At 38.7% G+C, this 19,818-nt stretch overlaps 2 protein-coding genes across 2 annotated transcripts in view; both read left to right on the top strand.

Annotated features, from left to right (window-relative positions):
• The window catches only part of LOC308096048 (peroxisomal ATPase PEX1-like), a 643,221-nt gene that overhangs the window by 157,673 nt on the left and 465,730 nt on the right, over positions 1-19,818 (top strand). The gene's annotated exons all lie outside the window — the stretch shown is intronic.
• Positions 10,704-18,981, top strand: LOC308094820 (NACHT, LRR and PYD domains-containing protein 1b allele 3-like; the record flags this gene model as incomplete). The annotated part of the gene is made up of 5 exons (XM_080441647.1): positions 10,704-10,725; positions 16,936-17,013; positions 17,606-17,638; positions 17,846-18,100; positions 18,189-18,981. 5 exons carry the CDS (start codon positions 10,704-10,706, stop codon positions 18,206-18,208), a joined length of 408 nt encoding a protein of 135 aa, XP_080297773.1. The 3' UTR covers positions 18,209-18,981.

Here is a 19,818-nt window from a genome sequence, read left to right as displayed (position 1 = left end):
TAAACTTGATTCCTGAGTAGTGTGGAGGTGAACGTTTTGTGCAAACATTAAAAATATGACAAGTTGGTGCCCACAAGGCTGGTTAATAATAAATGGCATGGACTGCAGAAACAGTTGACATGAATAGCAAATAATCTTGACATTAGACAATAGATTGATTCAAGTAATGAACACTTTATTTTTACTATGAAACTGATCATTTTACTATAAACCAATCTGTCATAGCAGATGAAAATGTTTCACTCTTAATATATACTATAGTGTAGAATTGTATCTCTAAGCTGACATTTACTCACTTCACAAATGAAATTAGAATATTGTAATTAGAATGCTGAATCATTATGATTAATGAAGCAAGCTATTACTTTGTAAAATAATTGAGATAGTCGATTAATTTAACCCATTTTATTATTGCATTCCATATTTCAGGTTCCTTAACAATTTGCTAATTATTAGTAATCTTTCTGTTTTTGAAGTATCAGTTTTCTAACCATTCCAACCATGTGTTTTCTCTTTACATGAATGATGAATGTGAACGTGAACTAGCATTCTGTGAGTATTAAATCAATTCTACTTCATGTCCTCCAATATGTTTTCAGATTGACATCAAGTTTTCACCATAGCAGAATACAAACTGAAGGAGTCTTAACCAATGAAACCCTCTATACTTAGTGAAACAGACCTGAGTTAACTCTGTACTTGGACCACTTTTCTCCTCTATACCAAATATCTTCATTAAAAATAGCCGATATACAACCTCACAGACTCATTAATGTAGTTATTATTTAGTCAAAAGCTATTGTTAATACTCTTCATCAAATATTTATAAAACCCCACACTCAACCACTTTCACAATGTTTTAAACTGGCAAGAATAGCAAATCTGCAAGCTCACAACGCGTCACGGTGTGACGCGTTGTGAGCTTGTAGATCGGCTACTTTTGCATTTGTTGTGTGACATTGTAGTATGATGCAGTAAGGCATTCAGTTACGAAATAACAAAAAAACATAAAAATTAAAATACACACCGCCGCCCTCACATCACTCTGTGTGTCAGAGCAGTTTCTGATGTGGTCTGACATGTGATTACATTCCAATCATCACAATCCATCCTATGTGTTTACATATTGCACTAACATGTGCTCTCCCTTAACCCATTAAGACCGGAACGAATTTGTGTCACTTTTAGATTTCTTTGGCTATTCAAAAATAGCAGATATACAGGTTCATAGCGCCCAGTATGAGCCAGCTATGAGCTTGTAGATCTGGCATTTTTTAATATATATAAATATTATTTTTTTCGTGAAAATTTGTGCAAATCTTTGAATATTTATGTTTTTTAAAGCAAACATTTTTATCTCAAATCTTTGAACGTATGTTGCTAAAATATCACTGGCTCCCAAACTTTTTCATGTCAAGGACCACCCAAAATGATATGTATTTGGCCGTGGACCCCCACCTCAAAATATTTTGTCCCCGGGACCCCCAGAAGTTTTAACAGAGTTAAAAAATGTTCGCTTAAAGAAAAATACATATTCAAAGATTTGCACAAATGTTCAAAAGTTTTTCAAAAATAGCAGATCTACAAGCTCATAGCGCGGCACTCGTGCCACGCTATGAGCTTGTATATCTGCTATTTTTGAATAGTCAAAACAATCTTAAAATGACAGAGGTGCGTTCCCGGTCTTAAAGGGTTAACATATACAGATACAGAATGCATGTTAATACCAGATATAAATGATGGCATACTGAGGAAGATTACATGAATGAATCAGAAGATTATTATGGAGGATAAACTTGATTCCTGAGTAGTGTGGAGGTGAACGTTTTGTTCAGACAATAGATTGATTCAAGTACTGAACACTTTTTCTTTTTACTATGAAACTGATAATTTTACTATAAACCAATCTGTCATAGCAGATGAAAATGTTTCTCTCTTAATATATACTATAGTGTAGAATTGTATCTCTAAGCTGACATTTAGTCACTTCACAAATGAACTTAGAATGTTGTAATTAGAATGCTGAATCATTATGATTAATGAAGCAAGATATTACTTTGTAAAATAATTGAAATCGTCGATTAATTTAACCCATTCTATTATTGCATTCCATATTTCAGGTTCCTTAACAATTTGCTAATTATTAGTAATCTTTCTGTTTGTGAAGTATCAGTTTTCTAACCATTCCAACCATGTGTTTTCTCTTTTCATGAATGATGAATGTGAACTTGAACTAGACCCATGTGAGTATTAAATCAACTCTACTTCATGGCCTCCAATATGTTTTCAGATTGACATCAAGTTTTCACCATAGCAGAATACAAACTGAAGGAGTCTTAACAAATGAAACCCTCTATACTTAGTGAAACAGACCTGAGTTAACTCTGTACTTGGACCACTTTTCCCCTCTATACCAAATATCTTCATAAAAAAAAGACGATGTACAAACTCACATCGTTAATTATCATTAAGGTGATATTGTAGATGTCAGGTGGAAACCTTGTATGTCCAAAACTGTTACTTTTCAGGTAATGAAAAAAAAAGAACATGACTGTGTTCTAAAGGATCTAATGTAGTTATTATTTAGTCACAAGCTATTGTTAATACTATTCATCAGATATTTATAAAACCCCAAACTTAAACACTTTCACAATTTTTTAAACTAGCAAGAATAGCCGATCTGCAAGCTCATAACGCGCCACGGTGCGACTCGTTGTGAGCTTGTAGATCGGCTATTTTTGCAATTGTTGTGTGACATTGTAGTATGATGCAGTAAGGCATTCAGTTGCGAAATAACAAACAAACATAAAAGTTAAAATACGGAGATACAAGAATTCTGCCCGACAGCAACGATATGTATATATAATTATGTAATCATGTTTAACCCATCACGATCCATCCTATGTGTTTACATATTGCACTAACATGTTTTCTCCCTTAACCCATTAAGACCGGGAACGCATCCGTGTCACTTTCAGATTTCTTTGGCTATTCAAAAATAGCAGATATACAAGTTCATAGCACGGCACCGAGTGCTGCGCTTTGAGCTTGTAGATCTGCCATTTTTTTGGAAAATGTGTGCAAATCTTTGAATATATATGTTTTTAAAGCAAACATTTTTATCTCAAATCTTTGAACGTATTTTGCTATAATATAAGTGGTTCCCCAACTTTTTCATGTCAAGGACCACCCAAAATGATATGTATTTGGCCGTGGACCCCCACCTCAAAATATTTTGTTCCAGGGACCCCCAGAAGTTGTAACAGAGTTAAAAATGTTCGCTTAAAAAAAATACATATTCAAAGATTTGCACAAATGTTCAAACGTTTTTCAAAAATAGCAGATCTACAAGCTCATAGCGCGGCACTCGGTGCCGCACTATGAGCTTGTATATCTGCTATTTTTGAATAGCCAAAACAATCTTAAAATGACAGAGATGCGTTCCCGGTCTTAAAGGGTTAACATATACTACAGATACAGAATGCATGTTAATACCAGATATAAATGATGGCATACTGAGGAAGATTAAATGAATGAATCAGAAGATTATTATGGAGGATAAAGTTGATTCCTGAGTAGTGTGGAGGTGAACGTTTTGTGCAAACATTAAAAATATGACAAGTTGATGCTCACAAGGCTGTTAATAATAAATGGCATGGACTGCAGAAACAGTTGACGTGAATAGCAAATAATATTGACATTAGATAATAGATTGATTCAAGTACTAAAAACTTTTTTTTTTAACTATGAAACTGATCATTTTACTATAAACCAATCTGTCATAGCAGATGAAAATGTTTCACTCTTAATATATACTATAGTGTAGAATTGTATCTCTAAGCTGACATTTAGTCACTTCACAAATGAAATTAGAATGTTGTAATTAGAATGCTGAATCATCATGATTTATGAAGCAAGCTGTTACTTTGTAAAATAATTGAGATAGTCGATTAATTTAACCCATTATATTATTGCATTCCATATTTCAGGTTCCTTAACAATTTGCTAATTATTAGTAATCTTTCTGTTTGTGAAGTATCAGTTTTCTAACCATTCCAACCATGTGTTTTCTCTTTTCATGAATGATGAATGTGAACGTGAACTAGTGTTTGGTGAGTATTAAATCAATTCTACTTCATGGCCTCCAATATGTTTTCAGATTTACATCAAGTTTTCACCATAGCAGAATACAAACTGAAGGAGTCTTAACCAATTAAACCCTCTATACTTAGTGAAACAGACCTGAGTTAACTCTGTACTTGGACCACTTTTCCCCTCTATACCAAATATCTTCATTAAAAATAGCTGATATACAACCTCACATCGTTAATTATCATTAACCGTGATATTGTAGATGTCAGGTGGAAACCTTGTCAAAAACCTTGTCAAAAACTGTTACTTTTCAGGAAATAGAAAAAAAAGAACATGACTGTGTTCTAAAGGATCTAATGTAGTTATTATTTAGTCACAAACTATTGTTAATACTATTCATCAAATATTTGTAAAACCCCAAACTTAACCACTTTCACAAATTTCTAAAATAGCAAATATATTTGATCTGCAAGCTCACAATGCATCACAGTGCGACACGTTGTGAGCTTGTAGATCGGCTATTTTTGCAATTGTTGTGTGACATTGTAGTATGATGCAGTAAGGCATTCAGTGACAAAATAACAAACAAACATAAAAGTTAAAATATGGAGATACAAGGTTTCTGCCCGACAGCAACAATATGTATATATAATGATGTAATCATGTTTATCTCTCCATGTATAAATTACACTGTGCTTTCATATAATGGCTATAAGTGTTTACTGTAATCTAAGTCTTCATTATTTTCCATATAGTCACTTTCTGATAGCTTATTGGTCTTTCTGATTTGATTTGAGGCATTTTGATCATAAACATAATGATCACAGTGTGATTTGGCTCCAGTTCACACCTGATGATGACTTCATTGATGACAAGTCAACCAATCATATTAAAGGATACATTAAAGCTGCACTCTATAACTTTCATGTCTCACCCGAGATTCAAACCCAGGTCACCTGCACAAGTGCTGACATTTTTACCACAGAGCTAATAGAGCATGTCTTCTTACACAGGATGTGTTGAAGGCAGTGGTGGAAAAAGTACTCAAAGTTTTTTACTTAAGTAAAATCAATACTGCACTATTTTAGAAATACTCTGTTAAAACTAAAGTAAAAGTCTTGAATTCACAATTTACTTGAGCAAAAGTACAAAAGTATTGGCATCAAAATATACTTAAAGTATAAGTACTAATTATGCAGAATGTCCCATTTAAAATATTCAAATGTATAACAATCTTTTGAAAATAGCAGATCTACAAGCTCACAATTCTTCGCTATGCAACGCATTGTGAGCTTGTAGATCAGCTATCACCGAAATGTATTTGGGCTGAAGTGCTTAATGTAAGTTTTGTAATAATAATCAAAATCTACAAAGTAACTAGTAACTAAAGTTTTCAAATAAATGTAGTGGAGTAAAAGTACAATATTTGGATCCGAAATGTAGTGGAGTAGAAGTTAAAGTATTGGAAATTGGAAATACTCAAGTAAAGTACAAATACCTCACAATTGTACTTAAGTACAGTACTTACAGTACAGTAGCAGACCTTACTGCATACCATATACTCTACAACAGTGGTTCTCGACCTTTTCAGGCCACGACCCCCCAAAATAATCAAATTTGAACTGGGGACCCCCCAAAATAATCATATTTGAACTGGGGACCCCCCAAAATAATCATATTTGAAATGGTGACCCCCCCACCCTGACACGCTCATGGAATTGTAGGAGTTGAGGCATTCAATTTTAATTGACTCGGTTCCACAGATAAATATTGTGAAAATAGCTGATCTACAAGCTCACAATGCCTTGCGTTGTGAGCATGTAGATCGGCTATTTCCACAATGTTTGCCTCTTTCTTTGGTAATATTTGACAATTTGGCCTTTATGTTTAATAGAACAGTTTGTTGATTACTTTTCACACTTTAGCCTAATGGTCTCTTTTCCCTTTTCATTTTAGAGGTATTAAAAAGGTATTAAAAGTCCTTAAATTGTCACTTTAGAAATGTGCAGATACCCTGTATACTCTTATACTGTATGTTGGTTTGTTTACTGTTGAGTGAGAAAACAATGTTGCACATTAAGCTAATCATCTGGGGACCCCCTAAAATAATATGGGGACCCCCCTGGGGGTCCTGACCCACAGGTTGAGAACCACTGCAGTACAAAATAGTGTCATTTAAGTTAACAGCCAAACTGATTCATATTATTGACAGATTATCATACACAATTATGAGATAGCAGATTAATTTATTTAATAATTCTATGTTGTGTCTATAGGTTATTTAACCACTTCAACCCCAGAATCCTTATTGTGGGGAAGGCTTTCACAGAAAATAGCTGATAGACAAGCTCACAAAGTGTCCTACCTACTGTGACGCGTTGTGAGCTTGTCGATCAGCTATTTTCAGCGAAAGCTTTCCCCACAGAAAACAGAATAGACTAGTATAGAGCCCTGAGAGACCCCGGTCAACCATATAGGGTTAAAATAGTTAAACAATGGAAATAATAATAATAATCTGTCATCTTATCATCAGCCGAATACAAACTGAAGGAGTCTTAACCAATTAAACCCTCTATGCTTAGTGAAACAGACATTAGTTAATTCTGTACTTGAATCATTTTTCCCTCTATACCAAATATCTTCATTAAAAATAGCCGATGTACAACCTCACATACTAATTTATTTAATAATTACATTTCTTATTCCAGGTTATTAACAACTTATAAGAAAACACTCAGTCATCTTTATGTATAAAATATCAGTTTTCTAAACAAATGTTTTTCTTTTTCTTTTTATGCATTATGAATATGAAGTGGCTGGTGAGTATCAAACATATTCCACTTCATGTTCTCTGATGTGTTTTCATATTAATATCACGTTCTCACGATAATAGAAATGAATGGATCTAATAAGTCTTCACAGTGAATGACCATTTACATTGCTTGATGTTTCAAGTCTAACATTTTATTTCAAGGATGGTGTAATTTGCTTATGAAAAATTATATTGTTTCAGGTCTAAAACATTTAAGGTCATGAGAGGTCATAAACAGGCAGAAATACAGGTTCCAAATAACAGGTTGAAGCGAGCTAGACTAGAGTTCACTGCACACTGGTGTGGGAGGAGAGGTGCAGTAGGGGGTGTTGTTTGCAAATCAGCAGCATCCAACAATTTTGGTGTCAATAAGGTCAAAGATTTGTCCAGCGAAATTACGTCATCATGACTCACACAGAATATTGAAGGCATTTATCCATATAGGTTTCTCCTTCATAAAAGTCTTACTGATTGGTCAACTAGATAGATTATTACACAAACTGACAGTTTCTCTTTGGCTCATCACCAGACATCACTGACCCCAAACTAATTTTATGTTACATCAGTTTGCTCTTGGGAGAAATGTCTAGGCCTCTTCTTCCATAACACTGTGTAAATGCACAATGCACTGTAATAAAAAGTGATCATTTGATTGACCATGATTGAATCCACCTGCAACACACCCATAGACAATATTCAGCGTAAACCAACCCATCTCACCACTGCACCAGATATGAACCCTTCTCTAGTCCTGACCATTCAAAAAGTCTGTTGCCACGCCCCACTTGCCACACCATTGACTATCTGACCCGCTCTGCATTGTACTAATGTCTATAGTAAGTTCTGCTTCTGAAATTGGGTTCTCTAAAAATGGTCTTTAGTCTGCAGAAATAGTAGACATTTGTATCTTGATGAAAGGAACCAGGTACAGTAGGTCTTACAGAAGGGTCAGTTTATGAGACATACTGTACTATTTGCATGAGCTGAATAACTGACTCAGATAGAGTATGATTGCATTTTAATAACATAGATTCTGATTGTTATGCAACCAACCAGTGTGTCAAATAACCTTGAGAATTAAGAGATATAAGTCTGGAGAGGGGGAATTCATATAGCCTTGTAATAAGAGCAGTTCATTTAATGCATTGCTTCAGAAACCATAGTATGATATAATTTGTCCTCTAATAGAAGATGTAAACATCTCTCATAGGCTGAAACACCTGGTGTGACATTAGTGTTATGAAGATATGTATCTGACCTGATACAACGTTGACAAATTCATCGTCTGAGACAGTAGGAGTGAATCAAAAGGCCAATGGCATCTGGATTGGTTACATTGTCCTGCAAGAGAGAGTTCAAAGGTCACAGGCGTGATCAGATATCACAACAGTCTTCTATGAAGTCGGTTGTTATCTAACAGAAAATGAAAGTCTGCAAGAAAGTGTGAATAAACGGTGCTTTTCGGCCCCAAGGACCCCTTCCGATATTTTGAATACCCTCGCAGACATACATGCTGTGTGGTGTTTACTGTACTGTGGTACAAAGCCACAGGGGAGAGCTGATGGTAACTTCTATCTGGACAGTGTCTCTCTCTGAATGTTTGTGGAGATGACTGATTTATCCTTAGTTACACCTATAGCTCTCAGTCCAATTAGTTTGACTCAGGCAGGTATGGCTGCTTAAATCAGTCATTCCCCATCCTACAATTAGATACATTAGATACAAATTAATATTGTGGCACTTCTGTATGTATTTATTTATTCAGTTGAGTTAGCTTGAACTCTCAGCCGAGGACCCATGGGAGGACAGTGACATAATTATTCACACAAATCAGTAATTCAGCTTATATTTACATAATAATAATGTATATAATACTATTATAATAATATTTACAATAGGTATACAAAGTCTCTTTTTATCTGATGGGTTCAGATTCTTGCAGGCCTGTTCTTCTTCATGTACATGTATTCAAGACTGAAGTTGATTTAATGTTAAATGTATTTATTATCCAGTCAGTATAACATGATGAAGAGTTGCTATTAAAACACAGTTTAACTTCTTTATGTAGATTTAACTCAAGCTAAATTTGAAGCTGAAGCTTATCTCAGCAAGGAGACAGCAGAGCAGAAGAATAGAAGAAATAATTCAGCTCATATGCTTGGTAAGTAGGATAACAAACAGACTCAACGAAAACATTCAACTTTATTATACTTTACATTTATCAATGAAACAATTATGCACGCACACACACACACACACACACACACACACACACACACACACACACACACACACACACACACACACACACACACACACACACACACACACACACACACACACACACACACTTGTATCACTATAAAGGTTTTAGGACAGTGATTTTCTTTGTTGACATTTTTAACCGCAAAGCCGAAAATATCAGATCTACAGACACGTCTTGAGCTTGTAGATCTGATATTGTCAGTTCACGACACCGGCGTACAATTACGTTTAAATCCTAACGCCTAAACTTAACCTCTTAATGTCTAATCCTAACCTTTAACCCAACCTATAATCTTTTCTTAATTGTAAGCCTTATCTCTAAAAATAAATTCTAACCATAAAACAACCATTTATTTTTCGAGGACCTGGAAAATGGTCACAATGTCTATTTCTGAAATTATACTATACTTGTGGGGACATTTGGCCCTCACAAGTATAGTAATACAAGTATACACATGCATGCACGCACGCACGCGCACACACACACACACACACACACACACACACACACACACACACACACACACACACACACACACACACACACACACACACACGCTACAATGTCTTTGGTTCATCTGAACGTATGTTCTGTAGATCCACAGGTCCTACGGACAGAACTGGAGAAAAGTAATATACTACTGACAAAAAAAGGCCAAGAATTGGAAGAAAGTAATAAACTACTTACAAAAAAAGGCCAAGAATTGGATGAAAGTAATAAACTACTGACAAAAAAAGGCCAAGAATTGGATGAAAGTAATAAACAATTGACAGAAAAGGGCCAAGAATTGGATGAAAGTAATAAACTACTGACAGAAAAAGACCAACAACTGAATCAGAAAGATGAAGAGCTGAAGACGATGCAAGAGGAATGGGATGATGTCATCACTGAAAACAAACAGCTTGGTGAGAAATGGATTTAAAAAGAAAGACCTCATCTCTCTTGATTATTTTTATCAGTGGTTCATTAAACAATGAATACTATTTAATATAATAAGTATATCTTCAACGTTGCAGCTCAGCAGATCTGTGATCTGAAGACTGAATTAGAGAAACTGAGGACTGAATCAGACCAAAAGACTGGTCAGTAAAATGAAATAATATATTTCCTTAATTGGATTATAAAAATGTAAAACCTCATTAGATTACCTCTCTAGATTATTTTTTCAGTGGTTCATCAAAACATAAATACTGTATATCTTCAACCTGTCATTGCAGCTCAGCAGATCTGTCATCATGATCTGACTGAATTAGAGAAACTGAGGACTGAGTCAGACAAAAAGACTGGTCAGTAATCTGAAATATATTTCCTTTATGTGTGTCGTCAACATTAGTAAGTTGATAAATAGTTGTCTTGTCTTATAGAGAGTGGGTTTACCTCTACAGCAGGCCCCAAGCTACCAATCAGGAGGTGGAGAATCAACATTCCTCCAGAAAGTTAGTAATCAAAAGTGTAAAAGTACTGTATTTATGTTGTGTTGCAGAGGATGGAGAGAACACAGACTCCACTCTTCCACTGAGGAGGACACACAGTATGGGATGGCTTCCTCCAGACTGTGAGTCCATGTTACTCTTTAAATTTCTGTTGAACTTCATGATGTTACACTATTCATTCTGGTCATGCATTCAGTTTCATAGCTTGCCTTTAAAATGTGTTATAAATGAAACTCTTAACTTTCTATGCTTATACTTGTTCTACTGACAAGAAATAGGAAATCTACATAATGATGTAAATTTCATCACCAGCTCATGTCTGTGCATCTCAGATTTTGTGATTGGGTGTACTTTATGTGCGGACAAGCCCACTGACTGCTAATGTGTTAGAAAAGAAAAATAGACGCTCTGTTTGAGGAGATAATGAAAGGATACTCATTGCTATACCTGCTGTATTATATTATGTGACGATAAAGGACTTAAAATTGACGTGACGTTCGTTGCCAGGTTTGTAATATACCCGAGCAGAATAAAAAAGTAAATAAAAAATACTTCTCGAATCTTTGTTGAAGGAATTTATTTGAATTTCTGTTCGTCAGAGGATAACAGGAATGCGCAGAAATAACTGACGCAAGATAGAGTAAAACTACAGTAAACATCTTCTCATAAATCCTTCAGTTTTCTGGAAGAAAGTTGTTAGATTATGAGTACTAGCGCCCGCGCCCACACAGCGATCTGTGCGCCCGCCCTGCACCCCTCCTCCTCCCCCAATGTGCAGTATTGAGAGCCCTGACGTCACAACCTTTGGAGTGATGGCCACTGCACTCTGGTTGGTTGGAATACACCTAGGGCCCAGGTAGAACCCACTTATAGCCCACATGGGCATCCCAGTTAAGAACCACCTCGGCCCCACATAGAATTGGCTAGGTGGGGGCCCACCTAGGGCCCAGGTATAACCCACGTGAAGCCCACATGGGCAACCCAGTTGGGACCCACCTCGGTCCCACATAGAATTGCCTGGGTGGGAGGAGGAGTAACAACCTAGCCCACCTAAGGGCCAGGTAGAACCCACGTATAGCCCACACGGGCAAGCCCAAGTGGGCCCATATGGTTCAGCCTTGAAACCATATGGGAGCCACGTCAGCCCCACATCAATGGCCAAATATAGGGCCCACCTAGGGCCCAGGTCGAACCCACTTAAAGCCCACATGGGCAAAATCAGTTAGGACCCACCTCAGTCCCACATAGACTTGCCTAGTTGGGGCCCACCTAGGGCCCAGGTAGGACCCACGTATAGCTCACATGGGCAACCCAGTTAGGACCCACCTCGGTCCCACATAGAATTGCCTAGGTGGGAGCCACCTAAGGCCCAGATAGAAAACACTTATATCCCACATGGCCATCCCAGTTGGGACCCAAGTGGATCCCGCTGACATTGCCGACATGGGGCCCATTAGTAGGGGGTACTAAGTGAAAAATCGTTACGCGGCGGATAAAAGCATGAAATTTGATACAGATGTCCCTTGGGTCATCCTAAAACATCCTAGAAGGGGTGCCCAAAAAAATCTTAAACAGGAAGTGAGTTATGGACAAAATCCAAAATGGCCACCTAAACTGTTGACCGTTGACTCAAAAGACACCAAAATAATCTCCAAAAAGCATAAAATGTGGCACACATGTCCCTTGGGTCATCCTAAGACATCCTAGAAGGGGTGCCCAAAAAATTCTGCAACAGGAAGTGAGTTATTGACCAAATTGAAAATGGCCGCCTAGTGTTGTCGATTGACTCAAAAGACAACTAAAGAATCTCCAAAAAGTATAAAATGTGTCACACATGTCCCTTGGGTCATCCTAAGACATCCTAGAAGGGGTGCCCAAAAAAGTCTTCAACAGGAAGTGAGTTATTGACTAAATTGAAAATGGCCGCCTACAGTGCTGGCGATTGACTCAAAAAGCCTACAGAATCTCCAAAAAGCATACAATTTGGCACATATGTCCCTTGGGTCATCCTAACACATCCTAGAAGGGGTGCCCAAAATAATCTGAAACAGGAAGTGAGTTATTGACTAAATTGAAAATGGCCGCCTACAGTGTTGAAAGATGATGCAAGATACCTAAAGAATCTCATAAAAGCATGAAATGTGGTACAAATGTCCCTTGGGTGATCTGAACGCATCCTACAAGGGGTGCCCAAAAAGATTTTAAACAGGAAGTGACCGCCTAAAGCAGTTGACACAAAAGAAAACATAAAGGGACGCCATAAAAGTGTATAATTTGGTACGTACATTGAGTGCTTCTTAATATATCCTAGAAGAGGTTATTTATTTGCTTGTTTATTAAACTTTTTAGGAAGGGACCATGTTGAAGAAATTCTAAATGGCTGTTTAAACAGTTGACCATGGCAGTCTGCATATTATGCAGACTCAATACGACAGGTTATGCAGTGCATAACCTGCCGTATTTTGTAGTCTACCTTCTGTTTTCATTTCTACATCACTTATTCATTTTACTTTCTGCATTATTTTTTTATTGTACTCTTTGAATCTTCTTTATTTATCTAACTCTCTGCATATTCTTATTTATTTTACTCTGCATCTTATCTTACTCTGCATATTCTTATTTTACTCTCTGCATCTTATTTATTTTGCACTCTACATCTTCTTGCTTGTTTTACACTCTATCTTCTCATGTATTTTCTTCTTGATCATTACTGTTTTTTTGTGATTAGTGTTTAGTAACTAGTACATGTATTCATGTGTGCCATTTCGCAATTACCAGCACATTGGCATAATGCTCTGCAAGGTAACCCAGCATCCCGGCATCTACACTTTCTCGAACAGAAGGGCTCAGCTTTGCAGCCACACTTGAGTTCTCTACAAACTTAAGCAGCCTCTGGCAAGAGTGTCCATAAAGGTGTCCACGAATCAGCGACTTTAATCCATCCATATTTGTCAGGAGATGGTAGAGATTGCATAGCTTTCAGGCTTCTGGACCAAATGCCAGATTGGCTGCTCGATTTGAATATTGTAGCAGTGCAGCCCGTGTGGGAGGAGTGTTTTCCATTGAGAGACTATTAAAAAAAATGTTGGCACCCCTTAGGATGCATTCAGATCACCCAAGGGACATTTGTACCAAATTTCATGCTTTTATATGAGATTATTTTTTATGAGTGTCTTTTGCATCGTCTGTCAACACTGTACACGGCCATTTTCAATTTAGTCAATAACTCACTTCCTGTTTCAGATAATTTCAGGCACCCCTTCTAGGATGTCTTATGATGACCCAAGGGACATGTATGCCAAATTGTATGCTTTTATGAGATTCTTTAGTTGTCTTTTGAGTCAATCGACAACACTGTAGACGGTCATTTTCAATTTAGTCAATGACTCACTTCCTGTTTAAGATTTTTCTGGGCACCCCTTCTGGGATGTCTTGGGATGACCCAAGGGACATGTATGCCAAATTGTATGCTTTTATGAGATTCTTTAGTTGTCTTTTGAGTCAATGGATAACACTGTAGGCGGCCATTTTCAATTTTGTCAATAACTCAGTTCCTGCTTAAGATTTTTTGGGCACCTCTTCTAGGATGTCTTAGGATGACCAAAAGGACATGTGTGCCAAATTGTATGCTTTTATGAGATTCTTTAGTTGTCTTTTGAGTCAATCGACAACACTAGGCGGCCATTTTCAATTTAGTCCATAACTCACTTCCTGTTTCAGATTCCTTTGGGCACCCCTTCTAGGATGTCTTAGGATGACCCAAGGGACATATGTGCCAAATTTTATGCTTTTTGGAGATTATTTCGGTATCTTTTGAGTAACGGTCAACAGTTTAGGTGGCCATTTTGAATTTTGTCCATAACTCACTTCCTGTTTGAGATTTTTTTGGGCACCCCTTCTAGGATGTTTTAGGATGACCCAAGGGACATCTGTATCAAATTTCATGCTTTTATCCGCCGCGTAACGATTTGGCCATTTTTTGTGCTTAGTACCCCCTACTACATATGGTGGGCGGATTTTGAAACTTTTTTTATTTTGTTTTTTGTGACTTTATTTCGGTTTTAGGGTTAGGTTAGGGTTAGGTTATATAATTATTTTGGGGGAGCCAGCCCCCCCAAACTCCTGAAATGCATAGAAATTTATGAAATTATATTAGAAAAGCCAGGCCTCCAAACCCCTAAAATACATAGACATTTTTATATTATTGTCTGAACACTATTTATTTATTTAGGTTTAAGTATTTATTTATGCATTTATGAATTATATTATTTATGTATTTATTAGCTGTTATAATAATCCATTATGAAGAATTCCGTTTTCCAGATGAGCATAACAACATATGAGTTGTTCTTTAAATGGGCACACTATTTAATTATATTGATTAATATATATGAAATACATGTTTATTTATTAGACTTTAAAAACTCAACATTAATGAATAATCAACCATATGAGTCTACTGAAATAGCCTAGACTATGCCCACATCAGCCAATATGTAGGCTGCCAGGGCAGGGCAGGTAAATAGAAATAGCCTAATGACATCTTGTTAAAAACACAACCGGATGAATAAGATGTAATATCCCATCCCATACCAAATCGATCTCAGGAGATGTTTCATTCAAGAACTGTGACACTTGTGCTTGGGTCCTTTGGGTTGGTATATTTTTGGATGTCAGCCAGTCCACCATGCGCCACAGAAAACATACGGCGACATACTTTGCAGTTTGCTTTGTAAACATCTACACAGACGCTGTCATGCCAAGGGTTTGTCTCTGCCCACTCACGTCTGTACTTTTGGAGGCGTTGTCTCTTTTGAAGACGCTGTGGAGTATTGGCGGCTGTAGTAAATGGCACAGAACGTATCTTAGCAACGTGAAAGCGCCATTGTCAACGTGAAAACTGTCATTGGTCGTGAGGTGCACGCACGCACGCTTGTTGTGGGCTAGTTGACATAGCGTCCACCTAGTACGGCATGTTTGTTCCCCAACCCGAGTATTTTTTTTCTCTGTGTCTCTCTCTCTCCGTGTGTGTGTGTGTGTGTGTGTGTGTGTGTGTGTGTGTGTGTGTGTGTGTGTGTGTGTGTAACATCTGCAAGGCAACAGCCTCCTCCCTCTCTCTCCCTCTCCGTGACTGTCTCTCCCCCTCTCTCCCTCCCCCTCTCTTTCTCTCTCCCTCTGTCCGTTTGTCTCTCTCCCCCCCACACACACACGCACGCACACACATCTCTCCTTGTCTCTCTCTCTCCCTCCCCCTTTCTTTCTCTCTCTCTCTCACCCCCTCCCTCCCTCCCCCTCTCTCTCTCGCTCGCTCGCTCTGTCTCTCTCTCTCCCTCTCTGTCTGTGACGCTCCCGGCCACATCTCTCCTTGTCTCTCTCTCTCCCTCCCCCTTTCTTTCTCTCTCTCTCTCCCCCTCCCTCCCTCCCCCTCTATCTCTCTCTCTCTCTCTCTCTCTCTCTCTCTCTAGTCCGTTTTCTGCAGGCATAATAACTGTGGTGGCTTTCGTTGCATAAAAGTGAATGGAGTTTGTTGGTCCGTGCGTGTCTGTCCAACTCAGCTCGCCCCTCGCCTGTGTTGTCGTTAGGGAGCTGCTTGGGGCTCGTTTGCATAGACCACGGCAGCGCTTGTTTCTTGCCCGTTTCACGGATGTGGCAACGAAGGTGCTCAGTTTTGGTCGCAGATGATGATGATTGGCTGTTAAAAGAACCATCCGGAAGTAAATTGCGAGCTGGCGAAGTGATTTGCATAGTATTGGGGCATAATGCGTTTCATATTAAATGTACATCGTGCAAGTAGAGTAACGGTATGGGAAGCAGCTGGTGTTACAGGCAGAATATTGAGGAATTTTGGGGGGAAATGTGGAGTTAGTTGGGCCATGTGTGTGCTTGGAGACTGCTTTCATAGACTTGTGTAGCCTCCATGAGTTTGGCCGCCAATTAGAGTAGGAGGATTATAGTATTGAGCGTTGCATGTATTGCTCTTGAGTCTTGCTCTTGAATGCATGTGTGTCTGCAGACACCAAATTGTAGTATAATCTCAACCAACTGCTGTCCATGGACCCTCTCACCTATAGCAAGTGTAGTCAGACCTTAAGACTGTCAATAAGGGTGTAAAAACACATGAACATTACCAGTAAAGCTTAACACAAAAGAAAAGAAGGTAAATGTGAATGGTCAAACAGTGTAAGTCTTTCCATTTGATGTCAGAACCACACCATAGCATCTCATCATGACATCACAGGTTTTGTGGCTATAGAACATGGCTAAAGCTCTTTCACTCTCCTTGGTATTTAATCCACCTGGACTGTTTGATTGATGTCTGTGTTGTGTTGCAGTGGGTGGAGAGACCACAGATGAAGACTCTACTCTACCAGTGAGGAAGAGGAGACGCAGTAAGACTCAACCTCCAGATAGTGAGTCTATGCTGCTTTTACAAATAGTCTAGCAAGGAACATTATACAGTACGTGTTGATCTCAAAACATTTTAGTGCAATTAGTGCACAAGGTTTAAACATAGTGAATAAAGAAAAATGTATAACCTTGATGTATGGAGTTAAGAGACGGTGGAATATGTGTACAGTCTTTTTCTCTTGCTATTTGTTCACATTTTCTCTTCCAATGTTGTCATTACCAATTCTCAAATGTGCATTGTGTTCCCTGTTGCTGCCAAGTCCCCCACTATTGGTCTGGTGGTGCAGATTACCATGTGTTTCCTCTGACAAGAAATGTCACCAACCGCTTCTTTACTAATTACTTGATTGATTCATTTATAGTACGATACAATTAATAAACATGCTAGTTACCTTTGACCTAGTGACCTTCATATATATCACCCCTACAGGGTAATGTGTAAGAGTTGTTCAGTAAAGGATTATATAAACTATTATAACTATAAGAGTAGTTCAATAAAGGATTATATATCTGAGTGGACTTCATTACAACTTCCCTGGGTGTGTTACTATAATCAAATGAACAAATATCACACTTTTCTCTCAAATGCCTCAGGTGTGGAACAACTTCAGATAACCCTGACAACAGGTAAGATCTTTACTCTTCTCTGACCTTTAAATTTGACCCTGACATCAAATCAAGAACTACAACATAATGAAATTAACAATGATTGTCCTGTTTTTTCCTCCCTCAGTCATCTGGGCCATTAAACTTTAAGTGCAGTTCACCTCTACCTTTGTGAAACCAGAAATCAGAATTAAAATGACATAATAGTCTGACTTTTTATTTTAACAGAAATGAAAGAAGACTTCATGAAGAAGAACTGGACTGAGCTCGTTAAACGCGTCACAGAGGTTCAGGGTGCACTCGATGAGCTTCTTCGTGAAGGCTTTCTGTCAGAGGAGACGTATAGCAACATCAAGGCAGAGGGGACCAGTGAGGCTAAAGTGAGAATGTTGCATGACATTATGAAAAAGAAAGGGAAAAAAGCCATGTCAGCGTTCTACGATGCTCTGCAGAAGCATGAGAAGCATCTTGTTGAAGACCTGAGTAAGAGCCAATAACAATATATTAAAATATATTTTTTTCAAGTCTGTAGGAGTTTTGTGTGACATGCTTATTTATTTATTTTTTCTAGAGGAAGGCGTTCATCATTGACTTCAGGAGAAACGGAGGTGAAAATGCTCCTGTGAATCAACGGAGAAAGGGTGGAGAGAGGCCAGTTTTAAACTGTAGGAGTCCATCTGTCAGAAAGACCTTCTGACTTCTTGTTAGAACTATTCATGCTCACTCATCCACAGTATAAATAATTTGGTTTAAACATTAAATAATCTGATCAAATCTAGATATATGGTAAACATTTGGAGAATACAACATTCAGACAAAAAGCAGTATTCATTTTACTCACATGTGCACCAGTCATGACTTTATGGACATATGATTGTATTAGTATTGGATCTCTTCTACTATGATATATGGACTTTATGGGATCATCATGATTACCTTGAATGTCATATTTTGATCATGTTTTTATTATTATCTTAATATGGTGGGTTACAGTCTATGTTCTTGTCATGGGTTGAAGACATTTTCCTTATTTTGGGGACTTTTTTTATTTGGATTTTTTTGCCTTGCATTTGTTTTATTTTCCCCGCCCCCTTGTTAGTGTGTTCAGGACGGGGTGCAGGCCTGAACACGTCCTGCACACGACTATGTTCAGCTTGCACCCCGTCCTGAATATGACTATGTTCAGCTTGCACCCCGTCCTGAACACAACTATGTTCAGCTTGCACCCCGTCCTGAACACAACTATGTTCAGCTTGCACCCCGTCCTCAACACAACTATGTTCAGCCTGCACCCCGTCCTGAAAACGACTATGTTCAGCCTGCACCCCGTCCTCAACACAACTATGTTCAGCCTGCACCCCGTCCTCAACACAACTATGTTCAGCCTGCACCCCGTCCTGAACACAACTATGTTCAGCTTGCACCCCGTCCTCAACACAACTATGTTCAGCCTGCACCCCGTCCTGAACACGACTATGTTCAGCCTGCACCCCGTCCTGAACACGACTATGTTCAGCCTGCACCCCGTCCTGAACACGACTATGTTCAGCCTGTACCCCGTCCTGAACACAACTATGTTCAGCCTGTACCCCGTCCTGAACACAACTATGTTCAGCTTGCACCCCGTCCTCAACACAACTATGTTTAGCCTGCACCCCGTCCTGAACACAACTATGTTCAGCCTGCACCCCGTCCTGAACACGACTATGTTCAGCCTGCACCCCGTCCTGAACACGACTATGTTCAGCCTGCACCCCGTCCTGAACACGACTATGTTCAGCCTGCACCCCGTCCTGAACACGACTATGTTGAGCCTGCACCCCGTCCTGAACACGACTATGTTCAGCCTGCACCCCGTCCTGAACACGACTATGTTCAGCCTGTACCCCGTCCTGAACACAACTATGTTCAGCCTGTACCCCGTCCTGAACACAACTATGTTCAGCTTGCACCCCGTCCTCAACACAACTATGTTTAGCCTGCACCCCGTCCTGAACACAACTATGTTGAGCCTGCACCCCGTCCTGAACACGACTATGTTCAGCCTGCACCCCGTCCTGAACACGACTATGTTCAGCCTGCACCCCGTCCTGAACACGACTATGTTCAGCCTGCACCCCGTCCTGAACACGACTATGTTCAGTTACCTCTCTGCCGTTAGAAGAGCAGCTGGACGCAGCACGGCAGGAGATTGCGCAGCT

Source organism: Gymnoscopelus braueri (assembly GCF_963280865.1).
Source record: "Gymnoscopelus braueri genome assembly, chromosome: 11".
NCBI lineage: Eukaryota > Metazoa > Chordata > Actinopteri > Myctophiformes > Myctophidae > Gymnoscopelus > Gymnoscopelus braueri.
The sequence above is the reverse complement of the archived record's forward strand: the minus strand, read 5'-3'. Positions and strand labels throughout refer to the sequence as shown.